Below are 24,154 nucleotides of genomic sequence, written 5' to 3' on the forward strand. Positions count from 1 at the left end.
CCATTATCTGTCTACAATTTTCATGTATCTATCTATTCCAGCCCATGTGTATATTAACCTATAGTAATTAATTACGTATTGGATAGTGCAAAGTCGATTGATTATAATTCCCAGCATGCACGGTAACTATAAACTATTATTTAATTAGATACATCAATTGTGGAAGGAAGTTCCACCTGTCAATCAAACATAATCAAAGAAAACTAATCCCACTCACAGAGAAGCATATCCTTATTTTTCAAAACACATGTACGAAAATTAAAAGAAATATGATATTAATCATTTAAAAATCATTGCACTTTAATTTTGACCTGCGACACAAACATTCCAAACAATAATTACTGGTGTTGTTTATAAGTAATAGATATTACAGAATATATATTGATTACTGAAAACTACGGTAATGCCATATGATAAATGGATGCCATGACCCTGTTTATCTGTTTTACTATTTGTTTGTTCAAGCAATGTGGTAAACAAACTGTCGTTCATTATCTTTGTCTCAAACTATGCGTACCAGATACCCATGCTACGGCATTTGACTATACCTAATAATGTACTTTTACAGATACATATTTTTTAAAGAAAACATTCTATGCATTGTTTTAGGTGAAATGGCTCATTGTTGTATTTGGTAAATATTAGTAAACATTGACTTCTTATTGACTTTTGTTCCGGTGTCCTATGTACTAATATTTTGGAAAATAGTATAAAAAGAAGAAATCATTTCCAGCTGAACATAACACATCATTCCGATACTAAGAAGACAGGAAATGCAAAGTTTAGTTCTATTTGTCGGTGTAACGTTTACTGCTCTGCCGCAGTTATACGCCCAACTAAGACCAAGGTTTTTCAGTAAGTATTATCCGACAAATAGTTAAATGTTTAGTAAAAAATTTATAGTGATTTAGAAAGAGTAATACAATCGTTGATTTCTAGAAATGAGACTCAATTCAACGTTTATTTTTTCCGAAATTTCTGCAATTTTTAAAAATTAATACAATGGAAGACTTCATTGGGACACTAACTTTACATCATCTTATGTTTTTATTTTGCAGGAGGCCCCTTTCAATTACCAGAAAACTTTTTCTGGAATCCTTGGCAAAAATTTCATCAACCGGGACAATGGAAGTCTGGATTAATTGATTCCTGGGTAGATTTGATAGAATTTATTTATTAATTCTTTTTAAAAGTTTTGGATTTCGCCCTGTGTTCCTGGTTTTATTATTTATAAAAAATGAATTATAATGATTTTTTAGCATTAAGCTTTAAAAAACAATGACTGCTTATGAACCCCCCCCCCCCCCCCCCCCCGATCGAAACACTGAATTATGGTGTACAAATTTTGAGTTTAAATGTAAGTCTTTTAACATCATGGCGATTGCTTGCTTTTTCGTATTTAGGACAGAAAGAACCAAGATTCTCCCATCGCCAATCTACTTCAGACTATGATAGTGTTCGATGAATTTGGTCGACCGCATAAGGTAGATAACCTTAGGGAACTAGAAACGTTGCTTTTAATTAACAACAGTCGCATTTTTGTCTTCATATAAAGTACATAGCCTTCAGTCTAATATTTTTCATAATAGATCTTTAAACAATAACTGTTCAAGGTCACTGTCATGTGTGACTTTATGTGTCTCATCTGTCACTAGATAAAAAAGAATATATTAACTCCTACTTAATTATGTTTTAATGATCAGCCAAGAGGAATCGACCCATCGAAAAAAGCATCAGTCAAAATTGCTGAATTGGATCACCATATATTACCAAATGTGAGGATATTTAGTGTTTTTTAAATTCTACTACCTTTCATTTCATTTTATCAATGCTATCGTTAAACAATGATCAATTTCATTTTATCATAAAAAAGTTAAACTGATTATGTTACCTTTTTTGTTGCAGCGAGGTCCATTTATTCACCATAGAAGGGTAAGTAGTATTCGAAACTTGCTCGTTTTATGATTTTTTTTTCTATTGCATATGTTGTTTTCTTTAATAAATACGTTCCTGTTTCATGCATTTTCTTAATTTAGTATTTGTGATATATATTTTTACAGAGAAAGAGGAATTTTCTTTCAAACGCAAGACTCTGGGAGCAGAATATTGTTCCATATGAAATTCAGCCTGGGTGTAAGTATACAATTGATAATGATTTTTGTTACTTTATATAAAGAAAATCAATGTTTTTCCAACCACCTTTCTTTTTTGAGAACTGTTAATGGTATACTGTACTGATGAAGAATGCCTTTCATAAACAATTAAATTTTATGTTTTTAGTGTCGGCAAGCATGCGAGAAAAAATTAACGAATCAATTAAAGCATTCGAAGACCTAACCTGTGTCAGAATAGTCCCTCGTTCCCAAGCGAGGAATCTTCCTCACAATTCCTACGTATATTTTGTTAATGGGTATGTGAACATAAGCCTGATTAATGATATTCAAAATACCCCCAAAAATTAAGTTTTTAATTATGTAATTCATAGAGTCTTTAAGGTTTAAGAATTTTTTTTTAAATATACTGTAAACTAAAAATATGCCATTCATATTCATCCTAATCTTAAGAAGTGAAAATATTTCTTATCCTCAGACAAGGATGTTCTTCATATATCGGGCGACAGTTCGATGGGCAGCAACCTATAACTCTTCAGGAAGGCTCATGTGCATATGTAAGTCTAGTATCGCTCATAAACACTATGATTAACAATAAAGACAATACACCAAATCGAATACACGTATTTAACAATCTTTGATCTAGAAAAATTAACAATTTATAAATAAAATATAACTATCATGTGTTTTTTTTTTATAACCGTCGAGTGTAATGATTAAAATTTTAGAAAAATATAATGCAATGTTTGCAATCCTTATATATTGTTCCTGTTGAACTATATATACTTTAGTATGTTCTAATAAACAAAATGCATAACGCATTTAGCCTATTTGCTATTCATTTCAGACTAAAGTAGTCATTCATGAGTTGATGCATGCGATTGGCCAGATGCACGAACAGCAGAGAACAGATCGAGACAACTACATAGAAATACTCTATGACAATGTGCCAGCCAATCAGAGAAGAAATTTTGACAAAGAGGATACACTTGATAGAACGCCGTACGATGTGGAGTCTATTCTGCAGTATCCTCTTACGGTGTGTGCACAACTTATACCGTTCATATTAACGCTAAAAAGGATTATTATGAAACACTAAAATTTTGCGAAAGTAAATACTAAGCTCTTAAAACTTAAAAAGAATACCCGATTACAACTTCTTTGTTTACATTGAACTGAATAGACATTGCTCTTCGTATTCCATGTCATATAATCTTTTATTTAAAATTTACTCCTTTTATATCAATTGTAAAAGATGACTTCACTGCTTTTCTTGATTTTGAGATGATACATTTCCTTTGAATTAAATCAAAACAAATATATAATATTATTTAAATTTATTTGCTTTTTTAATTCGTCTAGTCATTTGCACTGAATCCTGGTCGACCTACGATGAAGTTAAAGGATCCTAGATTAGAGGCTCTCGTAGACACTGCACAGACCTTTACACATAATGATCTCAAAGAGATCACGCTGGCTTACCAGTGTGCTGGTAGGTCTGGTATAGAAATTGTAATTAGCATTGATAGTCTTTTGAATAATATCACAAAAACTTACATTTCAAAAACCACTTACATAAACTCATCGCTTTGGGAAATATACATAGTTCATAAAATCAATTTTATAAGATTTTTGTTTTAGGTCGAAAGAGATTAAAAATTATTACTATATTTTGGTCTTTCTTACGCAACGCATTTATCAAGCTTATAATTTCATTTTCATAGCTGAATGTCAGAATGCTCCAGTTTGTGAAAATGCCGGATTTGTTGCTCACAACTGCCGCTGTATGTGTCCAGCAGATCTGACTGGAGTTACCTGTAATCAGGTCTCGACAGACACAGGTAAATGAAGACAGACATACTGACTTCGCCTGTAGGTTTCTGTCTTCTCTTTCTTTACTTTTAAAGTACAAATGTCAGTATATAATTGTTGGATGATTACAGGTTGCGGTGGAGTTATAGAATTATCGTCAGGAGAGAGTCAAACCATTCGATCCCCAAACTACCCAAATGCAGTGCCTGTAGATAGGGAATGTGTCTGGCTTGTTAAGGCAAGGGTTATTGATAATTTATCTTCTTTATTCGACATCTAAGTAATTTTTAACATTTTTCATGTTCAGTCTTACTTAAACATTGTTTTCTTTTTAGGGTCCTTCCAATTCTAATATTAGACTGACCATTCAGGAATTAGAGCTGGCCATGGACTCCAGAAACAGTAATTGCTATCACTGGCTAGAAATACGTTATCATTTGCCAGGACAGACAGGAATTAAGTAAGAATATAATATTTATTGCCAAAAAATATTATCTTAGTGTAAATCTATTTTGAAAAGCACACATTAATAATGATATCTTAGAAGGAAACGGAATATCAAATTAGTCTTGGTTATAGAAAACACAATATAAATTACCTGTTTCGATTCCAAAATATTTGTTTGTATAAATAACCGTTTGGTATGTATACATGTAGTTATGAATTGTGTAAAGATGAAGCCTTTTTTAGACAATGTAACACTGAACAAGCCAATCAACAAATAACCACAACTAATGATGGCGAGAGAAACATCATGATTCTGAAGTTTGACAGCAAACTGTCCAGAGACAGAAGGTCGTCTCAAAACCATAAATTCAGTTTGCAAGTTGAAGCTGTTGGGGGTAAACATATTTTGAAATTTGTATATTATCTATATTCAGTTTATTGAACAACTTTTTTATACATTCAAAAAGTCTAACCAGTTGAAAACCAAACTTTTTTTTTCGCTTTTTTCGTTTTTTAGGTACTTTGGTTTCCAATCCTTGTAATCCTAATCCTTGTAAAAATTCCGGAACTTGTGCCGTTACTGGTTCAAATTATGAGTGTACCTGTCCTTCCGGTTGGACAGGAACTACTTGTGACGTAAAAACACAGTCTTGCCAGCCTAATCCTTGCCAAAATGGCGGAACATGTAACATTATCGGAAACAGTATTACTTGCGTCTGCCGCCCACAATTTGTTGGTCCTAATTGTGAAAGTAAATGGTTTAGAGACACAATGTAAACAACAATAAATATTCAATTCAGCTTCTTTTGATCAAAAGAAATGGTTATATACGTTTTTTTTATTATGGTATATGCCTGAAAAATCAAACATTGTCAATATCAACTAGTGATATCGTTATAACATCGAATGGTGTGTGTTTTACACGTTAATATTCATTTTGTTTCTATTTTCAGCGGTCAATGGTTGGTGGGGACGTCGTAGGAGATAAAGTGTTGTATAAGAAACTGTGACCAGAGAGGAATCCGTATTTTATGTATTATATTTATTTTTTATATAAAAAATAAATTATTTTGCCATGAAAACATGCTTTGAACCAATGTTTAAATAACGATGTCTTCCATGCGGTTTATATGTTTTTGTCAAAATCTGTAACGATATGTATTCAGCAGGTTGGGCACAGATAAATTATTGAGGAATGATTACGTTAAACGGGAACTTTTCCTCTTTTCAGTAGTAAAACATTCCCACAAGTACTTTTTCCATTCAAATCTTGTTTTCTTTAAACTGAAAAAATATTTTTATATCTTATTAACAAGGACCAACTTACCATGTGTATGCTTCAAACTTTGAAATATACAGCTGCGTTTCAGTAAAATCCAGTTACAAACTAAATCTATTCAGCAGATTTCCCACGGTAACCTCTAAGGATAATGATGTGATTATTCTGCACACATTTAAGTCAAACATAGAAATATTCGTTCAATATATTATTCATTTTTTAAATATTGTAATACGGCACAATAACTTCTTCAACGCATATAAGCTTTTTTATATTAACACCTAGTAAACAATATGTAATAAAATCATTGCTGATACAAGCTTTCGAAGTTTTCATGGTCTTCCCGAGATCAAAATCTTAAATAAAAAAAAAAAAATTTCTGCATTTAATTTTGAATTTCTCCTAAATGATCAAGTGATGTCGATTGAACATAAAATTTTAAGGGGTTTAAGGCAAAATAAGCATGCTCTCAATGGAAAAAAAATCACGATATATTCAAGACTACCCACGATATTCACGAGTTCTGAACCGTCTTACTTTCGTGTGCAGCAGTGGAAGACTGATGTTTTAGGACACAAAGGTCAATTCTAAAAAGTATTTTTGCATTATTTTTTTATTTAAAGGGATTTTAAGTATATTTAACATACATCTAAAAAATTTCGCATTTGCAGTAGTTTTTATGTTACTGAAAAGAGAAAATATTCTCGTTGAGAGTATTCAATCCTCATTAAGGTGTCTGTGCCCACCCTATTCAGTTGTGTTTTCATTTACATAAGATCTTTTTCCATATCAATCATGAAATTAATTATTGGTGCTCGTTGCCATATTATTTTTGTGACGTTATGGTAAAATGAAGCGTTGTAGGAGTACGATATAAGATATAACGTAAAAGAAAACCAAAAGTCGTTCGTCGTTGAAATTTTTTTCCCAAATAATGCTATCTTCTGGGTTATTTTCATAAGTTTTGAATAAATCCATTATACTAATCCGCATGATTTTGTTATACTCCAAATGAATAGCATAATTTGGTGCATTTTAATATTTTGAGATGGCCCTTACTAAAAACCAAAAGGTAGAATTTTGTTATTTATTACATTGCCAAAAAATGATTCCAACATAATCAGCCTTTTACACTTATCCATAAAGTATCTGAAGGAAAAATTGTGTGGCAAAATATTCAACATCAGCAGCAATATTATACTTACTAAACATACAAACCCTTGTATCGAGTTTGGTTCAAACGCTACAAGTAGATTGGTATGATTTGAGAGACCATGCCTGTTTTATTTTAAGAGGGTCTATAATTGTGCTTGACAACAGGTGTCTTATTTTCGTTCGATATCTGTTGTAAAAAAATGAGAAAATTCTCCTCCATAAACAGATTTTTCTGGCCAGCATGCATGTACGTCAATTTAAAGTTTAACAATCTCCAGATATATTACATTATATTATTTTTTTTATATTAAACAACTTAATAGAAAAATGTACTACAGTTGATAAAAACAGGATGTTTTTTAATATGCAATTTTACATCAACAGATATTTTGAACATGTTATGAAATAAAGTACATATTTAATGATGATAAGATTTAAAAAAGACCGATCGTTGAATTCATATGAACATTGACACTTCATAAAAATCGATTACCACTAAATATACACAATTGATTGATTTTCAGTGTATAGCGCCTAGACATCGTTTAAATATATTTTTACTGAGACAGTGTATATGCCTTTGCTATATATTAAGCTGAAAGTCTTGGATGCTTTCCTTAATCATAATAACCCCCTTCCTACAGATTCATTTTTAACTAACAATCCAATTCAAGAGAAACAAAGATAGCAAAAACTCAATGAATATTAAAAAAATATATACAGTAACACACTGCAAAAGCAGAGTAAAGCAAGACAAACGCACACATCCTACATAATGAATCAACTTATTTGTTCCTTTTTTAAAATAAGGGATCAGGCATCTTGTGCACTTTTCAGAAAATAAGTCGTTCATTCAGAAGTATATATTATCTGGCAGTACTATCCGTACTATCCTATTTTTTACAATTGATAGACCAATGAAACAGATATAATTAGGTGTGTGTGTTTACCTTCCCTGCCAATCTGCACAAGTAATCCCCCTGTACTTCTGAAAATAATCGTATCTCAGAAGAAATCAAATAACGGGTTTTTAATGCGTTTTTTTTATCCTGTTCGTTTTGTATAAAAGTCTTTGGCTAAATTGATATCTTCACATCTTCGCAAGAGGTCCTAGAGATTTGTTAAGATGAATTCTCTCTCCTTGTGTCTACTGACTGGTGTGGTCGCCATTGTTGCTTCACATCCTCATGGAAGGCTTACCAAGAAATGTGAGTTTTGTTCTTCTCTTATTTAAGAAAGTTTACTTCTCATGATTTCTTTTAGTGTTCTAGAATCGTTTAAAACAAAAAGCAACAATATATCATTTTGCATACTTGAAAGTTAACACAAAGAAATGTTACCAATGCAAATCAATTATGAAAACTTTAAGTAAAAGGTTTCAAAAATAGAAACTTTGAAATATATTCCCTTTCTAAATTCCGATATAAAACAAATCTATAGATATCAATTAATCTTCTTTTACTTGTAACAGTCAGCATCGCATCTCTTGTTGAACATTGAAACTCTTTATTTCACAGAATTTAAGATCAAAAGAACCCCGTAGATATTGAAATTAAGCGATTTTCTTTTTTTTTTTTTCGTACAACCTTATTTGATTACCATACTGGTGTTATGAAGTTTAGAGCTTACTTCATTTTAAATTGTGAAGATAACTCGGAAATTAGAATGCAAAGCTTTCAGTAATTTATGATACTACTGTAACAAATGTTAATCTTAAAAAATATATTTTAATCGATTTCATTAGCCAACAAAATTTACGTTCAAATTATGATAGTTGAACATTTAATTTTTATTCAAAGCTGTGACAAGGAGAAGAGTTGTGCATTTCCTTTCAGTCAAAATTATTTATTTTTGTTGTTGTTGCTAAAGGTCATAATTTAAAAGAAACTCAGGGTTTAGAAGTTATATCTATAAATATCCCAATTATAAAATTCCATACAAACAGTTGATAACAAATGCAGTTTTGATCAAAATCATATCAATTTTAAAGATATTAAACCGAAGATGGTTATACACACTAACGCAATATTTGTTTTATAGCGTTACAACCTTTTCTGTTGCCGGAAAACTTTGTTTGGTTTGCCTGGGATATCTTTGAGCGAAACCCATCCCTCTGGAAGCCAGATCTGATCGACTCTTGGGTGAGTACACGCACAACTGTTATAATACTATACGTAATAATTTTTTTTACTGCTTTACGGGATTATAGTGTTCCGACATTGTATTTCTATACAGTCGGTAAAATGCAGGTGTGGAAGGGTTTAATTTGAATATAAATATTAATAACCCTTCAGAGATCACATTTGCCCGTCCAACAATGATTGTACATGGAATAGTTAATCAGATATTATTTTCAATGTTCAAATGCAAAGTAGATTCATTCAAGAAAGGCTATATAAATAAATATATATTTACACAAATTTTGATACACATGACGTATTAAAGATGTATTTGTGTTGTAATTCAACATTCATAAATCCGAAATATGTACTGTTTGTAATATTCTAAGGCATTTTTAAAAAAATCATAAATAATCAAAACTTAACACATTATATATTTTTAACAGGGGTCGTCTTTAGGCACGTATAGTCATTTCAATATACTTTGTTTTTGATTGCTACAAGCAAACCATTTTGAAATCTTTATGGCAGTTTTGTTGTCTAAAAAGAGAATATTTTCTTCTTTAATGCTGAAGGTAAGTTTGAAAAATAATGCACTGTCTTCAAATCACTATACAAATTAACTTACAAGCATACTTCTTATTAAATGTTTCTTTTCTTAGGACCGAAGTTCCCAAGACAGTCCTGTTGCTATTCTTCTTCAGACCATGTTGGTCTATGACTCGAATGGGAGACCTCATAAGGTATTTATGGAATGGAGTTCAAAGAATGTATTTAAGGGAGTATTGGTTGTGAGCAATAATTCTAAATGCTACATTTATTTGATTATACAGTGTAATAAATCTTTAGCTTGAATAATCTCTGGTAGCAAATCGTGTTAAATAGTCCGTATACCATGGATGTTCGTTCGTGTAACAAGCGTGGACGTGCGGGTAACAGACGAATTAGTTTGCTTTTCTTACCGGGCGTGATCATGTTGTTTTTGTCATTTTGTAACTTTTTTACGGAATGACAGCATTTATTCTAGACACAATGACCAGTAGTTTTTACAACATCGCAACAATGTGACTTTAAAAAAATTTCCACGGAAAAAGTTTGAGAATTGTTTGCTTCTCTGAACATTTATGATTCGAAATTTTCTGTTCATTAAACTTGTCTATTTCATTGAAACTTACCAAAGATATCTTTATAGTACATATTGGACTAACTACAACATTTATTATCATTATGACTAGCAGAGTATGACTGACTTACGAAGAGAAATAAAAATGCAGTTTAATTACAGCAGTATTTAAATCTTAATATTTACTTTTGAAACTTAATTTTTTTGTTAAATTGAAAATGAGATTTTAAAAACAAACGAAACTTAGAGGTACTATATCGGCAGCGCTCATCTTTATAAAATTTAAAATCAAATCTCTCCTATCGATAAATTGTTAGTATTTCAACCACTCATCTAATCCTTTGATCGTTCGAGTTAGTTTTGTATAATTTTATATTAAGTCTATATTGAGCATCCAGCATATTTTAATACATAATTATAACCATCTTTAGGTCAAGCAAGAGGGACACCTTAATTGAGAGCCATCAAGCATGCCCATTTTCCGTCAATTATGAAAATTAATCAATTATTTCTTTAGTTTTCTTTTGATTGAATATACCATTGGCATTCTTCTCTGTAACATTGTGGAAACGTTCATTAGAGTTAATTTATTTACTACCCTTTAATATAGAAATGGACATACATGTACATGTATCACACTCTGGTTTTCACCGTCGTGATGTTTGGGGAATAGCTCAGCAGATTTGTGGCTATGTGAGGAACTCACGTTCACAATACCTGAGGAATCAAAATCAAAATCCGTAGAAATTAATTAAAAGATGTTTATTTCGATGAGCCGCAAGTTGGAAAGTGTTATAAAGAAAATTAATGAAATACACAAATAATAAAATCATGTTATAAAATCAAAGAGATAACAAAGTTCCGAAACACAATAAACAGATAAACAATATATAGACATAAAATGAAATTTAAACAACATCAAGCATAGCGCTTACCTAAAACATGATTCCAAAGTGTGAACATAGTTAGTTGATTAATAATAAAATATCGAAAAATATGATAAAATAATGACTTAAACTCGTTTTGTAAATTTAGCGGAAAAAGTTTCTATTTTCGTTTTGTATACGTTAACTTGTTTATCTCTTAGCACAGAAGAGTTTTTTTTAATTTAGCGCGATAAAATTTTAAGTTGAAATATGAAAAATTCGTGAAACTAATTAATATATTAAGGATAACGAATTACTAACGTTATTTAGTTCAATAACAAAATTATTATAAGTTGAACAGAATCTTTATAGTTAGATTTGATAATTTAAGAATTGTTATGATTTATAAATCAAATTCCTTTACAAGTAAATAATAATAATAAAAAACTTTTCAAAATAATCTTAAAATAAGTTAAACTGTTATAGTTAATTATAAGTTTAAATTGATTTTAAACTTTTGATGTAACACATGTATCTCAGCTTATAGTTGTATCCAACATTCTAGCTAACAAGGCTCTGTAAATCAAACATATTTTAGACTAAAAATTTAAGATGAAAATAATTCAATCATTTATGCACGGTACATTATATAAATATTGAATGTGTAAAATCGGAATTCTTTGAATCTAGGTAAAATTTAACCAAAATTTCGCACAATTAAATTATACGTAGGCTCTTGTATTACGTACACATCAACTCGTATGTGAATAAATTCGTATATATTATACATTACCATCATTTCTTAAACACTTAAATTTCTTTGAACTATGCTTAAACTTAATTTTCGATGTGAAGACAAAAAAGCGTTGCAGTACATTTAAAGCACTATTTTTAAGATCTCAAAAATTCTCTTTGTCTGCATTTCCTGATTTCCAATCTAAAAAAATCATTTTTGATTTTGCGTGTTAAATGGCGTATAATCGTTCGTTTGTGTTTTTTATTGTTATCTTTCGTGTATCGTGAAAATTCAGTAAGCTAGTGATCGCCCGTATTTCCTGAGCAATTGTTTATAAATCGTGCATGACCGTGCGTTTTTCTAAATGGTGTGTGTTTTTATCGACAATAACGTTGTAACCACTGTGATCAACTTCAAGCTCTGAGGATTATTTTTATTTTGAATAATGAATACATGTAATGAAAACATTTGTTTATCAAATGCACATTATAGGCTCTATATCTTGTTAGAGTATGAGTACACAAATTGTTAAACAGTATGTTCTTTTCCTTTCTTTTAAATTTTAAGCTATTGATTATGAGAGTATTTCTGGGGGTTTTTTAATTATGAACATTGCTTGGTCTCACACCTACTGTTACTATTTCTTCGGATTATTTTTCTAGCCGTTTGGGATCAATCCAACTCTAAAAGAGAGTGTAACTATTGCAGAAAATGATCATCATTATTTCAAACCGGTGAGTTTTATTTTTAATGTATGCCCTATTCGACCCATGGAAATACATCTGTATATAATATTCTACATGCATCCTGATAAAATTATAACATCTCCTATCAAAATACTAAACACAAGAATTGTTAATGCATGGGGATTTGTTGTTTTCTTAAATGTATACATCTTTCTTTTGATTTCCTCTTAGTTTGATATTTTTTAAATACATATACATGATTAGTTTCTGGTTAACTTTGGCATTAACAAAAATCCGTTTCCACGGTACTTTTTAATATATATTATTTCTTATGGTGTTGAACATCTACTAGAAACATAATCTTGATTTACTTCTAATCTGGAATGTTCCACGTTCAAAATCTGCACAATTATCATAAATTGAAATTGATTCAATTTATTTTTTCAGTCAAGTCAATGGGGAAGAGTAAGTAAAAACTTATTTAAATAGTATTAATTTAATATGTTTAATAGTATCAATATACTTATATAATTCAATGAAGATATGTTCGGTCAAGTCAATCTAGAGATAGTCCGATTTACTTATTAACGTATTTAGTGTATGCAATGTTTCTAAACAGAGAAAAAGAAACTTTCTGCAGAATGCAAGACTATGGGAGCAAAACACTGTACCGTATGAGGTGCAATCTGGGTGTAAGTACTTTTCACACTTAACTTTTTAACTTAAATCCAGGGGACACATTTAGTCAAGGAACTGTAGGGTAACATCCATACTTTAATACTAAAACAGTTTAAGAAATAAATACTTATTCTTAACATAAACGTTCTTATGTTTTGTATATGATATATAAAATATGTACAATAAATAATTAATTATGCGACTTTAATTTACATACCTAAAATCGTTATTTTTTTTAACAAAGAAGATGTGATACTACCATTGACAAAGCAAAGAACATTAAAAAGTCGCACCGTTTCATGGCGTTGCATGTTTTTATTTAATAAAGGATAAGATGGATTTGTTATTTCGAATATATTTTGAATTGGCTTATGTGTTGATACATATTGTTTCTGCTATTTAGTCAGCGCACAAATGCAGAATGCCATTACTGAAGCTGTTCAAATATATAACGACTTAACTTGCGTGAGGTTTGTCCCCAGAAATCAAGCCTCTGGACTGCCGCATGCTTCTTATCTCTACTTGACAAGAGGGTACGGACAAAGCAAAAGCGTCGTTTTAGTAGTATATTCTTTCAACATAATCAAATTATAATTGTTTTGCCTATTCTACGTTTAAAAATGCGCATAGAAATGACGTTAAAATTCTATACTTCAGTATGAACAATCAAGGTTGCGCATCGTTTGTTGGTCGCCAATATGACGGAAAGCAAGATCTGACACTGCAGGATCCTATGTGTTCGCAGGTAAAATCGCGCTTAATAAAAAGACATACTTTTTAATGAATGCAATGACCTCCTGATACTATGGAATCACTTTTATTCGTGGGGGCCCATGCTCGTGGGAAGCACAAATTTTCCTGGCTCGTGGAGCTCGTTATTCAGTTGATAGTGCAATCAAGATGATTTTAATAAACATTTAACAAATGATTGTATATAAATTCGTGGGGATTAAAATTCGTGGGCAAGGGTTACCCGCGAAAACCACAAGCATTGATCCCCAACAAACAATTATGATTCCACAGTATTTCTAGGATATAAAAAGAAAAAACTGGCGTCATAACTTCTCAACAAGAAAAAGCAAGTTTAGAAACATGTATGTTTTTTCTAAAGAACATAAATAATATTATGCCAGAATATTCCTAGTAATTACTCACACAAGTTAGTTAAGATAAAGGGATATTATTATTCACAAACCCTTGGTCACCCGTGTTTTTTTCTTCTTCTGATACTCAGACGAGGACCGTTGTGCACGAGTTTATGCACGCTATAGGACAAATGCACGAGCAACAACGGTCGGATCGGGACAATTACATAGAGATCCTCTTCTCCAATATCCCAAGCCACCAACATCATAACTTCGACAAGACCAGGCCCACCTTTGACAGGACCCCTTATGACGTCGAGTCATTAATGCAGTATTCGTTGTCGGTAAGTAAAACTCACAAAAATTACAATTATATATGATTAATGATAAATTTGAGAAAATTTTAAAATTTCAAAAAATTTGATATGATCTTCATTGTATCTTCACATTTCTTACCGAGTCTGATTTTATCGGCAAAAAAGAATCAATATATACTTTCTAATATCAACACGAAACATTTTATTTTCTATTACAATGTATTTTACTATGTAAAATCGTCTATTATACACAGTTTAAATAATTATTGATATTTTTGAAATTTTAGGCCTTTTCAACCAATCAAAACTCACCTTCCATGAAGCTTAAGGATCCGAGGCTGGAATCTATTGTGGACAGCTCACAAACGCTCACCTTCTACGACGTCAAAGAAATCACCACAGCTTACCAATGCAATGGTATCTTTTGTACATTCAGTTTATAGTTTTCCCATATTTTATAATGCAAAATTAACTATAACTTTTGATAATATTTTCTTTTTCTTGCATATGATTTATCTATCTTTATCACTAAGCAGGTTGGGAAAAATATTATGTTGCTATTTCTCTGGTTATTAAAAAAATAAATCAAGTTTACATGAGATTTCAATATTTAATTTGTTTAGCCAACTGCCAAAATTCCCCGACTTGCCAGAATAGTGGATTTGTAGCGCATAATTGTGTTTGTATGTGTCCCCCAGAATTGACCGGAAGTACATGCGATCAAGTTGAAACTGACGCAGGTAATTCAAGCAGGATATATCATGTTTATTGAAGTTAACAGTAGATTTTAATAAATATAGGACTACTGTTTTTATGATGTGCCCATGAAATGGTTTACGTGGGTTAGGGCTCACTTATGTAAAGTTTCAATGAAATATTCATAACAATATTTTGTTTTGGTTTTACTTATCGTTTGATTACGGTTGAGGTCTTAATTGAGAATCTCAGTGTGATAATATTTCCCTTATTGATTGAATTATTATAATTAAACCTTTTTTATAAATCATATATACAATTCACGATAGGATTAGTTTTGGAATGAATGAATTCAAACAATTGTTTATTATAGGCTGTGGTGGTATCATCAATCTATCTGCTGGACAACAACAGCTGATAGAGTCCCCCAACTACCCCACTACATACAACGTGGATAAGGAGTGTGTGTGGATGATCAGGGTACGTATTGAAATAACTACATGTGTATTTATAATTGCTCGTAGTTGACCAATGATTTTTAGATTTTATTGGTCTGAATTACAAGAAGCGGACAGTATTACATACACAGAAACATGCTTTTTTCATAACTGCGGTTATTTGTCACTATAAACGAGCTACCCAGGAAGTTGGTATCCACAAACAAGTTTTGCTTCTCCGCGATCATTGATCACGGCGAACTTCTTGATTCTTAAGACTTTGATTATATAATTGTGGATTTGCATGGTACCATATTTGTTGGTAGTAATTGTGTGCACCTTTAACAAATAATTGTTCTGAACTCTTTGGAAGACTAAGCTCCGTAAACTCATTTAAAATTAAAAGTGTTATTCTAATAACTTGCACCGTAGGTATATATTGTTTCTATACCAGCACAAATTTAACCAGGTCCTAACCATGATGTAAGCGTGTGATTACTGCAGTAAAATAACTCAAACACATTTCCTGTTTTCAGGGCCCTAGTACCTCCAACATTAAATTGACTATAGAGAAGCTGGACCTGGCCCTGAACTCGGCGACGTCCAGCTGCTACCATTGGCTAGAGATCAGATATAACCTCATTGGTCAGACAGGGATCAAGTATGTCTTGTAGGATTGTATGACAAACGAATCATTATTAAAACGAGCTGCTAAAACATCTATTAACGATTAGATAATTCAGTTAAATGAACATAGTTTAGTGACATTTTCATAGTTTTGTATTATTTTGATTTAGAAATACAAAAACTCTCTTAACCCCCCCCCCCCCCCAAAAAAAAAAACAAGTTTGCAAAAACCACGAAGAAGATAAGAAATTAATAGAAAATTCCAGAAATAAAATGTAATGTATCGAATATTGTGATTATCGTGTCTGCATGTATGTGTCATATACTGTATATTAATTTTATTTCTTACATGTAGCATATAAAAATTATGGAAGAAATGATTCTTTTTATATCAATTAGTACCGTTGTTATTTACTTATTGTATATGTATATACATACATTCTTCCATATCATAAATATTACTAAATTATACTCAAGTGTTAGTTGAATATCTATTTATAAATGTTTTAAGGCAGTGTAACAGTCTTACTAACCAGCAATACACGACAACCAACGATGGCGAGAAAAACATCATGCTCCTTAAATTTGACAGCAGATTTTCCAAAGATCGACCTGCACCTCAAAATGGCGGATTCAAACTAAAAGTGGAGGCACTTGGGGGTAATTTGCATAAAATAAGCTTTTTTCTTTAAATTGAAGTAATTTTCTGTTATGAATTTCATAGTTTGAATTCAGTTACTGATTTTATTTATTTATTTCTTTACAAAGGATCAACAACAACAGACCCTTGCAACCCAAATCCTTGTCAGAATTCCGGAACTTGTACCGCATCTGGTTCATCTTATACATGCAATTGTCAACCCGGTTGGTCCGGCACAAACTGTGACTTAGCCTCCCAAACCTGCCAACCTAATCCTTGTCAAAATGGTGGTACATGTTACGTGTATGGGGGAAGTTACAGCTGCCAGTGCCCACCGTCATATGGAGGGGCAAACTGTGAAAGTAAGGAAAAACTACAAAACATCAATGACTCGAGCGTCAAAGAAGAACTTTAAAAAAAAAATCCGATTCCTAAAGGGTTGCTTTGTAAATATTCATTAAAAAGGAATGAGAATCCTAATTGATCCGTTACCAAAAAAGTAAAACAGGAATAAAAAATGGCAAATAATTCATTATCATGATAAAAATTGTATCAACTGCCTTTACTCTTAAAAAGTTGTTTGCTTTTTTCCTTTGATGTTTAATTCAAAATGATATGGTTTTGCTTCAGCCTCCGGCGGATCACTTTGTGGGTCAATAGTTTGTCAGGCTGGACAATCGTGCTTGTGGAACCAATATTGTGTGTAGTCTACGGTAAGTTAAATCCTGCTCTCTAGCCCCCCCCCCCCCATCCCACAAACACTCTCTTTCTCGCTCTCTCTCTCTCTCTCTCACTTTGTAATCTTAATCTTTTTTAAAGGTATTTTAATCTCATCTTTAATTTAATATTTAATTTAATTATTTCATTTTCTGTTTTCCAGTGTATAGCCAAAAAGGAAAAAAAGAAACAACTCATCTCAATCCGTTGTCTTGATTTGATTCAAAATAAATACTGAAACTTTCAACGAGTCTTTGTTTCAATATTATCTCGGTAGATGTAGTTTCTCGGCTTATGAGCAATTCATTTGCCAGCATAGTAATTTGATTACATCTATAACACTCACTTTAACTGTTCAGTAAATGTCTATGATTTAATTAAGATCTTCTAACGCACGAACATGTACAAAAGACAATGATCTATGATTAAATTATCATAAATGTTCTTTAGTTGGTTGTTTTGTTTTTGTTTTTTGTTTTTTTTTTGTGGAGGGGGGGGGGGTAAAACAATTATTATGGTTAGTTTGACGTGAATACACGTTCGTATGTATTCGGAACCGCGCGTAGAACACATCAATAGAATCTACGCTATAGAAAAAAGTGCCGAAAAGTCTCATGCACTTCAGTAAATACTTTGTTTTTAAGGCGTATTACATCTTCCTTGGTCCTCTATGTATAATCCTATTTCTATTTTAGAAAAAAAATAATTACTTTTATTGGTTATGCACAACGCCCTTGACCATTCGGTCAGTGGACGAGCTAATTAATCAATAGAAGGGGTTCGTTGCAGGTTGAATAGAAAATCAAGCCTTTGCAGTATACAACAAATTCTGCTATTCTTGAAACGTTGTGAATTCTATTGTTTAAATGCTAAGCGAACTTCACAGGCGAGCTTTACAATTGAACGGGGTGCATAACAGAGCTGTCTTATATTTGAAATTGTTTCTTTAATTTCGTCTCTCAATTTTGAATTTTTTTAAAATTATATAGTTGTAGACATGTAGATTTTTAAGAAATTCAAGTTGAAACGCACTGGAAATGCAGTTCAATTTCCAAGACACGCATGAAAATTTGCACTTAATAGACAAGAATATATTGAAGAAACACTATAGTTAAATTTGACGCAAATCCCGGAAATGATAATATCTCACAACGAGCGAAAACTTTACGAATATTAGAAATTTTAAAATCAAAACATTCTGTATTAATCGCTTATGATAGCGATTTTAGACCATCATACAAAGCCATTGATATATCCATTGTCAGTTTAACATATCACCACTGGGTGAAACTTTTCCCTTGCACATGAGACCACCTTCTCGCCTTCATTAGCACTAAGTGGCTGATCTGGACAATTTTCTGGGGTTTTTTTCCTGACCTGTCCTTTAAAGCTGACATGAATTCATAAATACGCATTATTTCCTTTATATCTCAGACAACCGCCATATTAGATGTCGATTTCTACTGTTCTGTTCATCGATGCACATACCCTATATAAGGCCGAGAGCACTATTCATGCTTCACCGCATTCAGGTATTTCATACACCCGAACATGTTACCTTGGACGAAAAGACGTGTAGAAACGCGTTGTAAACAAAAATATTATGACAACCACTGAACTGGCAAGGAATATCCAGTGAACGACGAAACAAGACAGACTGAAATCAAGGCACATATACTTCAAAAATCCTCGATGATTTTAAATTGTTTTCCTGTTATGTTATAACATTGCACATGCGCAACTAAACACGGTGGAAGATTGAGCAATGTCAATGATCGCATGGATTTTAGAAACGGAGCGTTTTTGTAGGAACGGATGGAAACGATGTTACGTTGTTACTTTCTTGGATTTACTATCATTTAGCTACTGCGTTGGATGTAGTGCCACAAGGGTTTTCAAAAAGATGCAGACATATTAACGACACACGTGTTCGATGTGCATGTGAAGTAAGGCTGCACTATCTGTGCAAAATAATACGGATACTAGTACCTTGGAAATTCTTTCAAAGAATAAATATATTTTGTATTTTGTTGATTGTTGTTTCCATTATTCTTTATTACAAACACTTTACTACTATGTGTAGTTTATACATTTTGAAGTGCGTGCAACCTTAATGCCTTGATCGGAAAGCAACCGACCGTAACTTTCTCGACCGGTATATGCCCCAGTGGCAGTAGAGGAGCGATCAAACTAATATGGCGACGAAATGCTTTTATGAATTCATGTCAGCTTAATTGACCAGTCTCATTTACATTTATCAGTTTAAGTCTTTATAATTCTCTATTGCTTTAACACGACAAATGTAACAACCAAACAGGAAAGGTCTACCCCCAAATATATATTTAATTCATTCACTTCCAGTCGTCTTCTTTTTCTAGTTTTATCGATAAGAGAAACATTAGACTGAATTCTGGGCATGGTTTTTAATAAAAGGAACAGATGTATCGTTGATTCATGTGGACGATGCAAAAGTTTACTTAAAAAGTAATAAATTTATAAACGGCAGCCGGATTTATATTAACCTATCAATTTTGCATGCGAATCGCGGCCAGAAAATCGTGGCAGATTAGTCGTGTAGCAGCCTCTAATGATACACCGTCCACGAATGATATTATGTTGCATTAGTCGTCAGGATGTTGACCACTAATGATATTTTTTTTCATCATTATGAACAACCTAACCATCCGCTAATGATAATTGATATAATATGAGATTTATATCATTAACGGTCAAAAAATCGTAACCTCTAATGATATTGAAAAAGAGTGAAATAAGTACTACCTTGACCACTAATGATGTATATTTGCACATTTTCAATCGCATTAGTGGATGGATTTGCAACCTTTTATGATAATATATATATATATATATCGTTAAAGGTTGCAAATCCGTCCAATAATAAAACTGAAAATGTGCAAATGTATATCATGAGTGGTCAAGGTAGTACTTATTTCACTCTTTTTTTCAATATCATTCGAGATTACGATTTTTGTCCGCTAATGATTTTAATCTGAAATTATATCATAAGTGGACGGTTAGGTTGTTCATGAATGATAAAATTATATCATTAGTGGTCAACATCCTGATCACTAATGCAACATTATATCATTAGTGGACGGTGTATCATTAGAGGTTGCTACAGAGCCGCTCTAAATATAACTTAGAATGGCGACTGTGACGAACCTTGTTATTGATATAGGACTTGAAATAATATTAAAACAAACAAAATAATAGCTGGAGGCGTTTGTGTTTGTTTTCTATATGCGATTGTCATATTTGTTCAACTCAGCAGCTGAGAGCAACGGTCAAAACGCTGGCATAACCGACTCCCGAATACCTGGTTCTATAAAAGCTCAAACTTATTTCAATTTCAATTTCACCTTGTTGGTACATACATACATGTATTGTATAACTGTGATAAGTTTATTTGACGAAATACATCTTAAAACGTTTGAGAACTTAATTAAATTTTGAATTTAAATTTTAGTGAAGAACCTCCAATATTTACGAAATAAATTGACAACGATGCATGTTTGGTGAAAGAAAAACGATGCAAGAGTTATTGCTCTTTCTAAAGAGTATGTCATTATGAAATAACTCTTAACCTCACTTATCTGAATCCAAAGTATCGTCTTTCCTCAAGCTTTCGAATTCAACTGATCATGACGTACATGTAGACAGAGTAACTGGCGGGGATAACCACAGACTACAAAACCCAATATATTGTCGAATTATCAATCCACAAAATTGTTCTAATGACATTTAAGAGACAAGCAATGTACATAATCGCAAAATGTTCACCAGGCATGCTAGTAATGAAATAAAAGGAATTGGTGACTCCTAAAATCAAACATGTATGCATGCAACGATACAGTTTTATCAAGGGTGTAAACAACCACATGTTTCCGACGTTTTAATTTAAAAGTTAGTTAATGAATGAATACAGGATTTTTACCATTCTTTAATTCATTTAACTTTTTTATCTTAATGTGTTTCAGACTTGTTGAATTACATTTTAGGCCTTTTTGAAATACAGAACGCAATATTATATTGCACATCTTAATTACTAGTAATTGAAACCCGGTGGGTTTATTTTTTTTATTATTTTGGAGGAATAAGAAAATTGTTTCCCTTTGTCGCCAGTTCCTCAGAGATGAATATCCTAAAACAACGGTCTACATTAAATAAAAAACAAGATATATTTCGGAAATATATTGGCCATGCAAATGATTCACCGTGAGATCTTGTGTCAAGAAAGTCTTTAGAACATAGTTTTGGACAATGCAAATGCTTTCGACTACTAGTAATTAGGTAATCTTAAAATTATAAAAGAGACGTCTGTTTGAATGTTTGCTATCTACAACACTCTGTAAAATCATGATAAACTAGAGCAAAGCTCAGTGCACTGCAAGAGGTCTTACAGATATGAGTAGAAAAAAATATTGCTATTTTAAGGTTTGATATTTTGATCTAGATAAACCAGTTATTAAAGTTTATTAAATTTTTCCGATTCTCGTCTCCTAATTGCAAGGAAAAGGTAGTTGCATGTTAAGTTTGTACGGTATATCAAGTTGTGTCTTTTGTTAAAGATTTTTTTATCCTTAAACATGCGTTATTCGATTTATGGCCAATTCAGTTTATTCAACTCACAGTTTGTAATTTAGTAAATAGCATTAAAATAAATAAACTGATCACGATATGTTGTGTTGGACGTATATATTTTTTTCTATTTGATAACACTTTGCGAGCGTTTTTGTATAATATGTGACTTCTCAAATTTGGAGCCAGTCGTTTTGTACATGAGCTAGCTTTAAGAAGACGAGGGGGGGGGGGGGGAATTAAGACAACGCTAATTCCCATTTGATTAGTCGTAAACATTTAAAATTCAACTTTTTTTCAACTAAATCTATTTGATAATTTTGAAAGCAAATTTCCAAAAGTACAATTTTAAACTATATTCATTTTTGAATATCTAAGGCCCCTTTCACAATTATAATAGAATAATCATATTGAGGTATAATAATAAATGCTGCTGCATCTGGGTTTTTTGGGGCGGCATGTTTTCTCGCTTTCAACTATGTCTACTGAAGAGCGTCGAAAATGGACGATATATATACCCCCTCTGACTCGCACGAGCATTTGTACCATGGAACGCATGATCGCAAGTCCAATCGCATTGGTGCACGTTCAATCGCCCGATCACCTGGTCTCTCGCGCGATCCTATCGCATTATCTTTCAACAGTCGCTTTCATTGTAAAACATAGACGCAAGATATATCGCAAGATTTAATGCGTTTATATTGCACAACGCTCGCTTAGATCGTGCGAATTTCGTACGAATACTTTTTTCAAATGCGATTATTTCGGCAACAGTTTACGATTCATATCTCATTTTATAGGTCACACGAATATTTTGTCGCTTCTGCTCGTGCGCCAATTGTGAAAGGGGCTTTAAGCTATTAAGTACAAAATGTACGTGTTTCTAAAAACGGATTGATCAGTCTGATTTCTAAATACACCTCACCCCTCCTCCCCTAACACACAATTTCAGAATATGTTTTTGATAAGGGATGCATGCTTTTTAAAAAAAAACAAAAAACAAAATATAAACCAAATGTTTTATACTGTTTTTCTGTTTTGACCAAATAAAGAATGCTGTTCCCGTTCAAACATTTTAACATTGTGTGACCTAGATATGAGAGATTTATCTATCCATGTCAGATTACCTGTGATATTTGTACCTGAAATATAAGTCTGAATCACGCGACCTTGTACAGGTAGGTGGACTAGGAACAATATTCACCAACAACCCGCCATGTTGAATTTGTAAAGTTTTTCAATAGTTTATAACATTGTGGTTCCAAAGTTGTTCTAGAAAATCATCTCTGGTAGTCTTTGAACATGCAGGTATGACTTCTTATTTCAACTCGGCTTTTTTTTTCATAATAAAACCTACCCAACTCTCTTTAACTTGTAATTATTTTTCCGGGAGGGGGGGGGGGGGCAAATGGGGATACTATATGTGGCTAGTGTAAATATATCATATCAGTGATTGAGGTCTTACACATATGTTTTGGATTAATTGGTTCTTTTTTACTTTGATTTAGAGCTGTTTTCTTTGATTTTGAACAATATCTTCAAATGAACCATATTGTGTTGATAAAGAACAACATTTTGTCATCATCATGTAGACTGAGGGCAGAGGATGATGCAACCTTTAATTAAATCTGACCGGTAGCTGGGAGACCAGAACAAAGTAAAACACCCAGAACCCGACATGCTGGGTAGTGAAGTTTGGTATTTTAATTGAGTAAGTTCTTTAAGTGATTTATTTATATATTAATTAGTGTGATATTTTCATATAGACTCTATCAAATTATATAAACATTTAAATCAAAACTGTTGTTGATAAATAATTTCCACCGACAAAAGTGATAGCGGGTAATGGTATAAATTAATATAATTATGGTAAGTAAAGTATAAAATATGTGTAGTGCATAATAAATATTACATTTAATTCTATTCAATCATGTAATTTGGACAATATATAAATTTACATGTTCTAAATTTTTTTTCAGATAAAAGTTGATCCCTCTAGATAGTACATAAAGGTTCCCTGACC

The 24,154-nt window shown here is 32.0% G+C and overlaps 2 protein-coding genes and 1 long non-coding RNA gene across 3 annotated transcripts; all 3 read left to right on the top strand.

The window, feature by feature from the left end:
- Positions 1–719: 719 nt before the first annotated feature.
- LOC105336865 (blastula protease 10-like) lies at positions 720–4,253 on the top strand. Its single transcript, XM_020070873.3, has 12 exons — positions 720–855; positions 1,059–1,153; positions 1,404–1,484; positions 1,704–1,775; positions 1,906–1,932; positions 2,061–2,133; positions 2,281–2,410; positions 2,590–2,668; positions 2,959–3,150; positions 3,474–3,603; positions 3,836–3,952; positions 4,055–4,253. Exons 1-12 carry the CDS (start codon positions 774–776, stop codon positions 4,201–4,203), a joined length of 1,227 nt encoding a protein of 408 aa, XP_019926432.3. The 5' UTR covers positions 720–773; the 3' UTR covers positions 4,204–4,253.
- LOC109619813 (uncharacterized) lies at positions 4,254–5,445 on the top strand. The gene is made up of 4 exons (XR_010708884.1): positions 4,254–4,383; positions 4,614–4,765; positions 4,888–5,121; positions 5,324–5,445. It is a non-coding gene; the product is annotated as an uncharacterized lncRNA (long non-coding RNA).
- Positions 5,446–7,729: 2,284 nt separating this feature from the next.
- On the top strand, positions 7,730–17,908 carry LOC105336862 (protein SpAN). Its single transcript, XM_020070871.3, has 17 exons — positions 7,730–8,012; positions 8,845–8,945; positions 9,587–9,667; positions 12,312–12,383; positions 12,783–12,800; positions 12,955–13,027; positions 13,417–13,546; positions 13,671–13,758; positions 14,248–14,442; positions 14,703–14,832; positions 15,039–15,155; positions 15,485–15,591; positions 16,085–16,209; positions 16,687–16,835; positions 16,944–17,177; positions 17,446–17,528; positions 17,696–17,908. The coding sequence occupies exons 1-16, from the start codon at positions 7,931–7,933 to the stop codon at positions 17,520–17,522; spliced, it is 1,779 nt and encodes a 592-aa protein (XP_019926430.3). The 5' UTR covers positions 7,730–7,930; the 3' UTR covers positions 17,523–17,528; positions 17,696–17,908.
- Positions 17,909–24,154: the final 6,246 nt, after the last annotated feature.

Source organism: Magallana gigas, chromosome 8 (genome assembly GCF_963853765.1).
Source record: "Magallana gigas chromosome 8, xbMagGiga1.1, whole genome shotgun sequence".
Classification (NCBI taxonomy): domain Eukaryota; kingdom Metazoa; phylum Mollusca; class Bivalvia; order Ostreida; family Ostreidae; genus Magallana; species Magallana gigas.

Excerpts from the sequence above, each read along its gene's own strand:
- LOC105336865 (XM_020070873.3), top strand. The coding sequence starts at position 774 with ATGCAAAGTTTAGTTCTATTTGTCGGTGTAACGTTTACTGCTCTGCCG. Across the intron at positions 2,411-2,589 it reads TACGTATATTTTGTTAATGG|ACAAGGATGTTCTTCATATA; the intron begins GTATGTGAACAT and ends TCTTATCCTCAG. Across the intron at positions 2,669-2,958 it reads AGGAAGGCTCATGTGCATAT|ACTAAAGTAGTCATTCATGA; the intron begins GTAAGTCTAGTA and ends TATTCATTTCAG.
- LOC105336862 (XM_020070871.3), top strand. The coding sequence starts at position 7,931 with ATGAATTCTCTCTCCTTGTGTCTACTGACTGGTGTGGTCGCCATTGTT. Across the intron at positions 9,668-12,311 it reads CGAATGGGAGACCTCATAAG|CCGTTTGGGATCAATCCAAC; the intron begins GTATTTATGGAA and ends TTATTTTTCTAG. Across the intron at positions 15,592-16,084 it reads AGTGTGTGTGGATGATCAGG|GGCCCTAGTACCTCCAACAT; the intron begins GTACGTATTGAA and ends TCCTGTTTTCAG.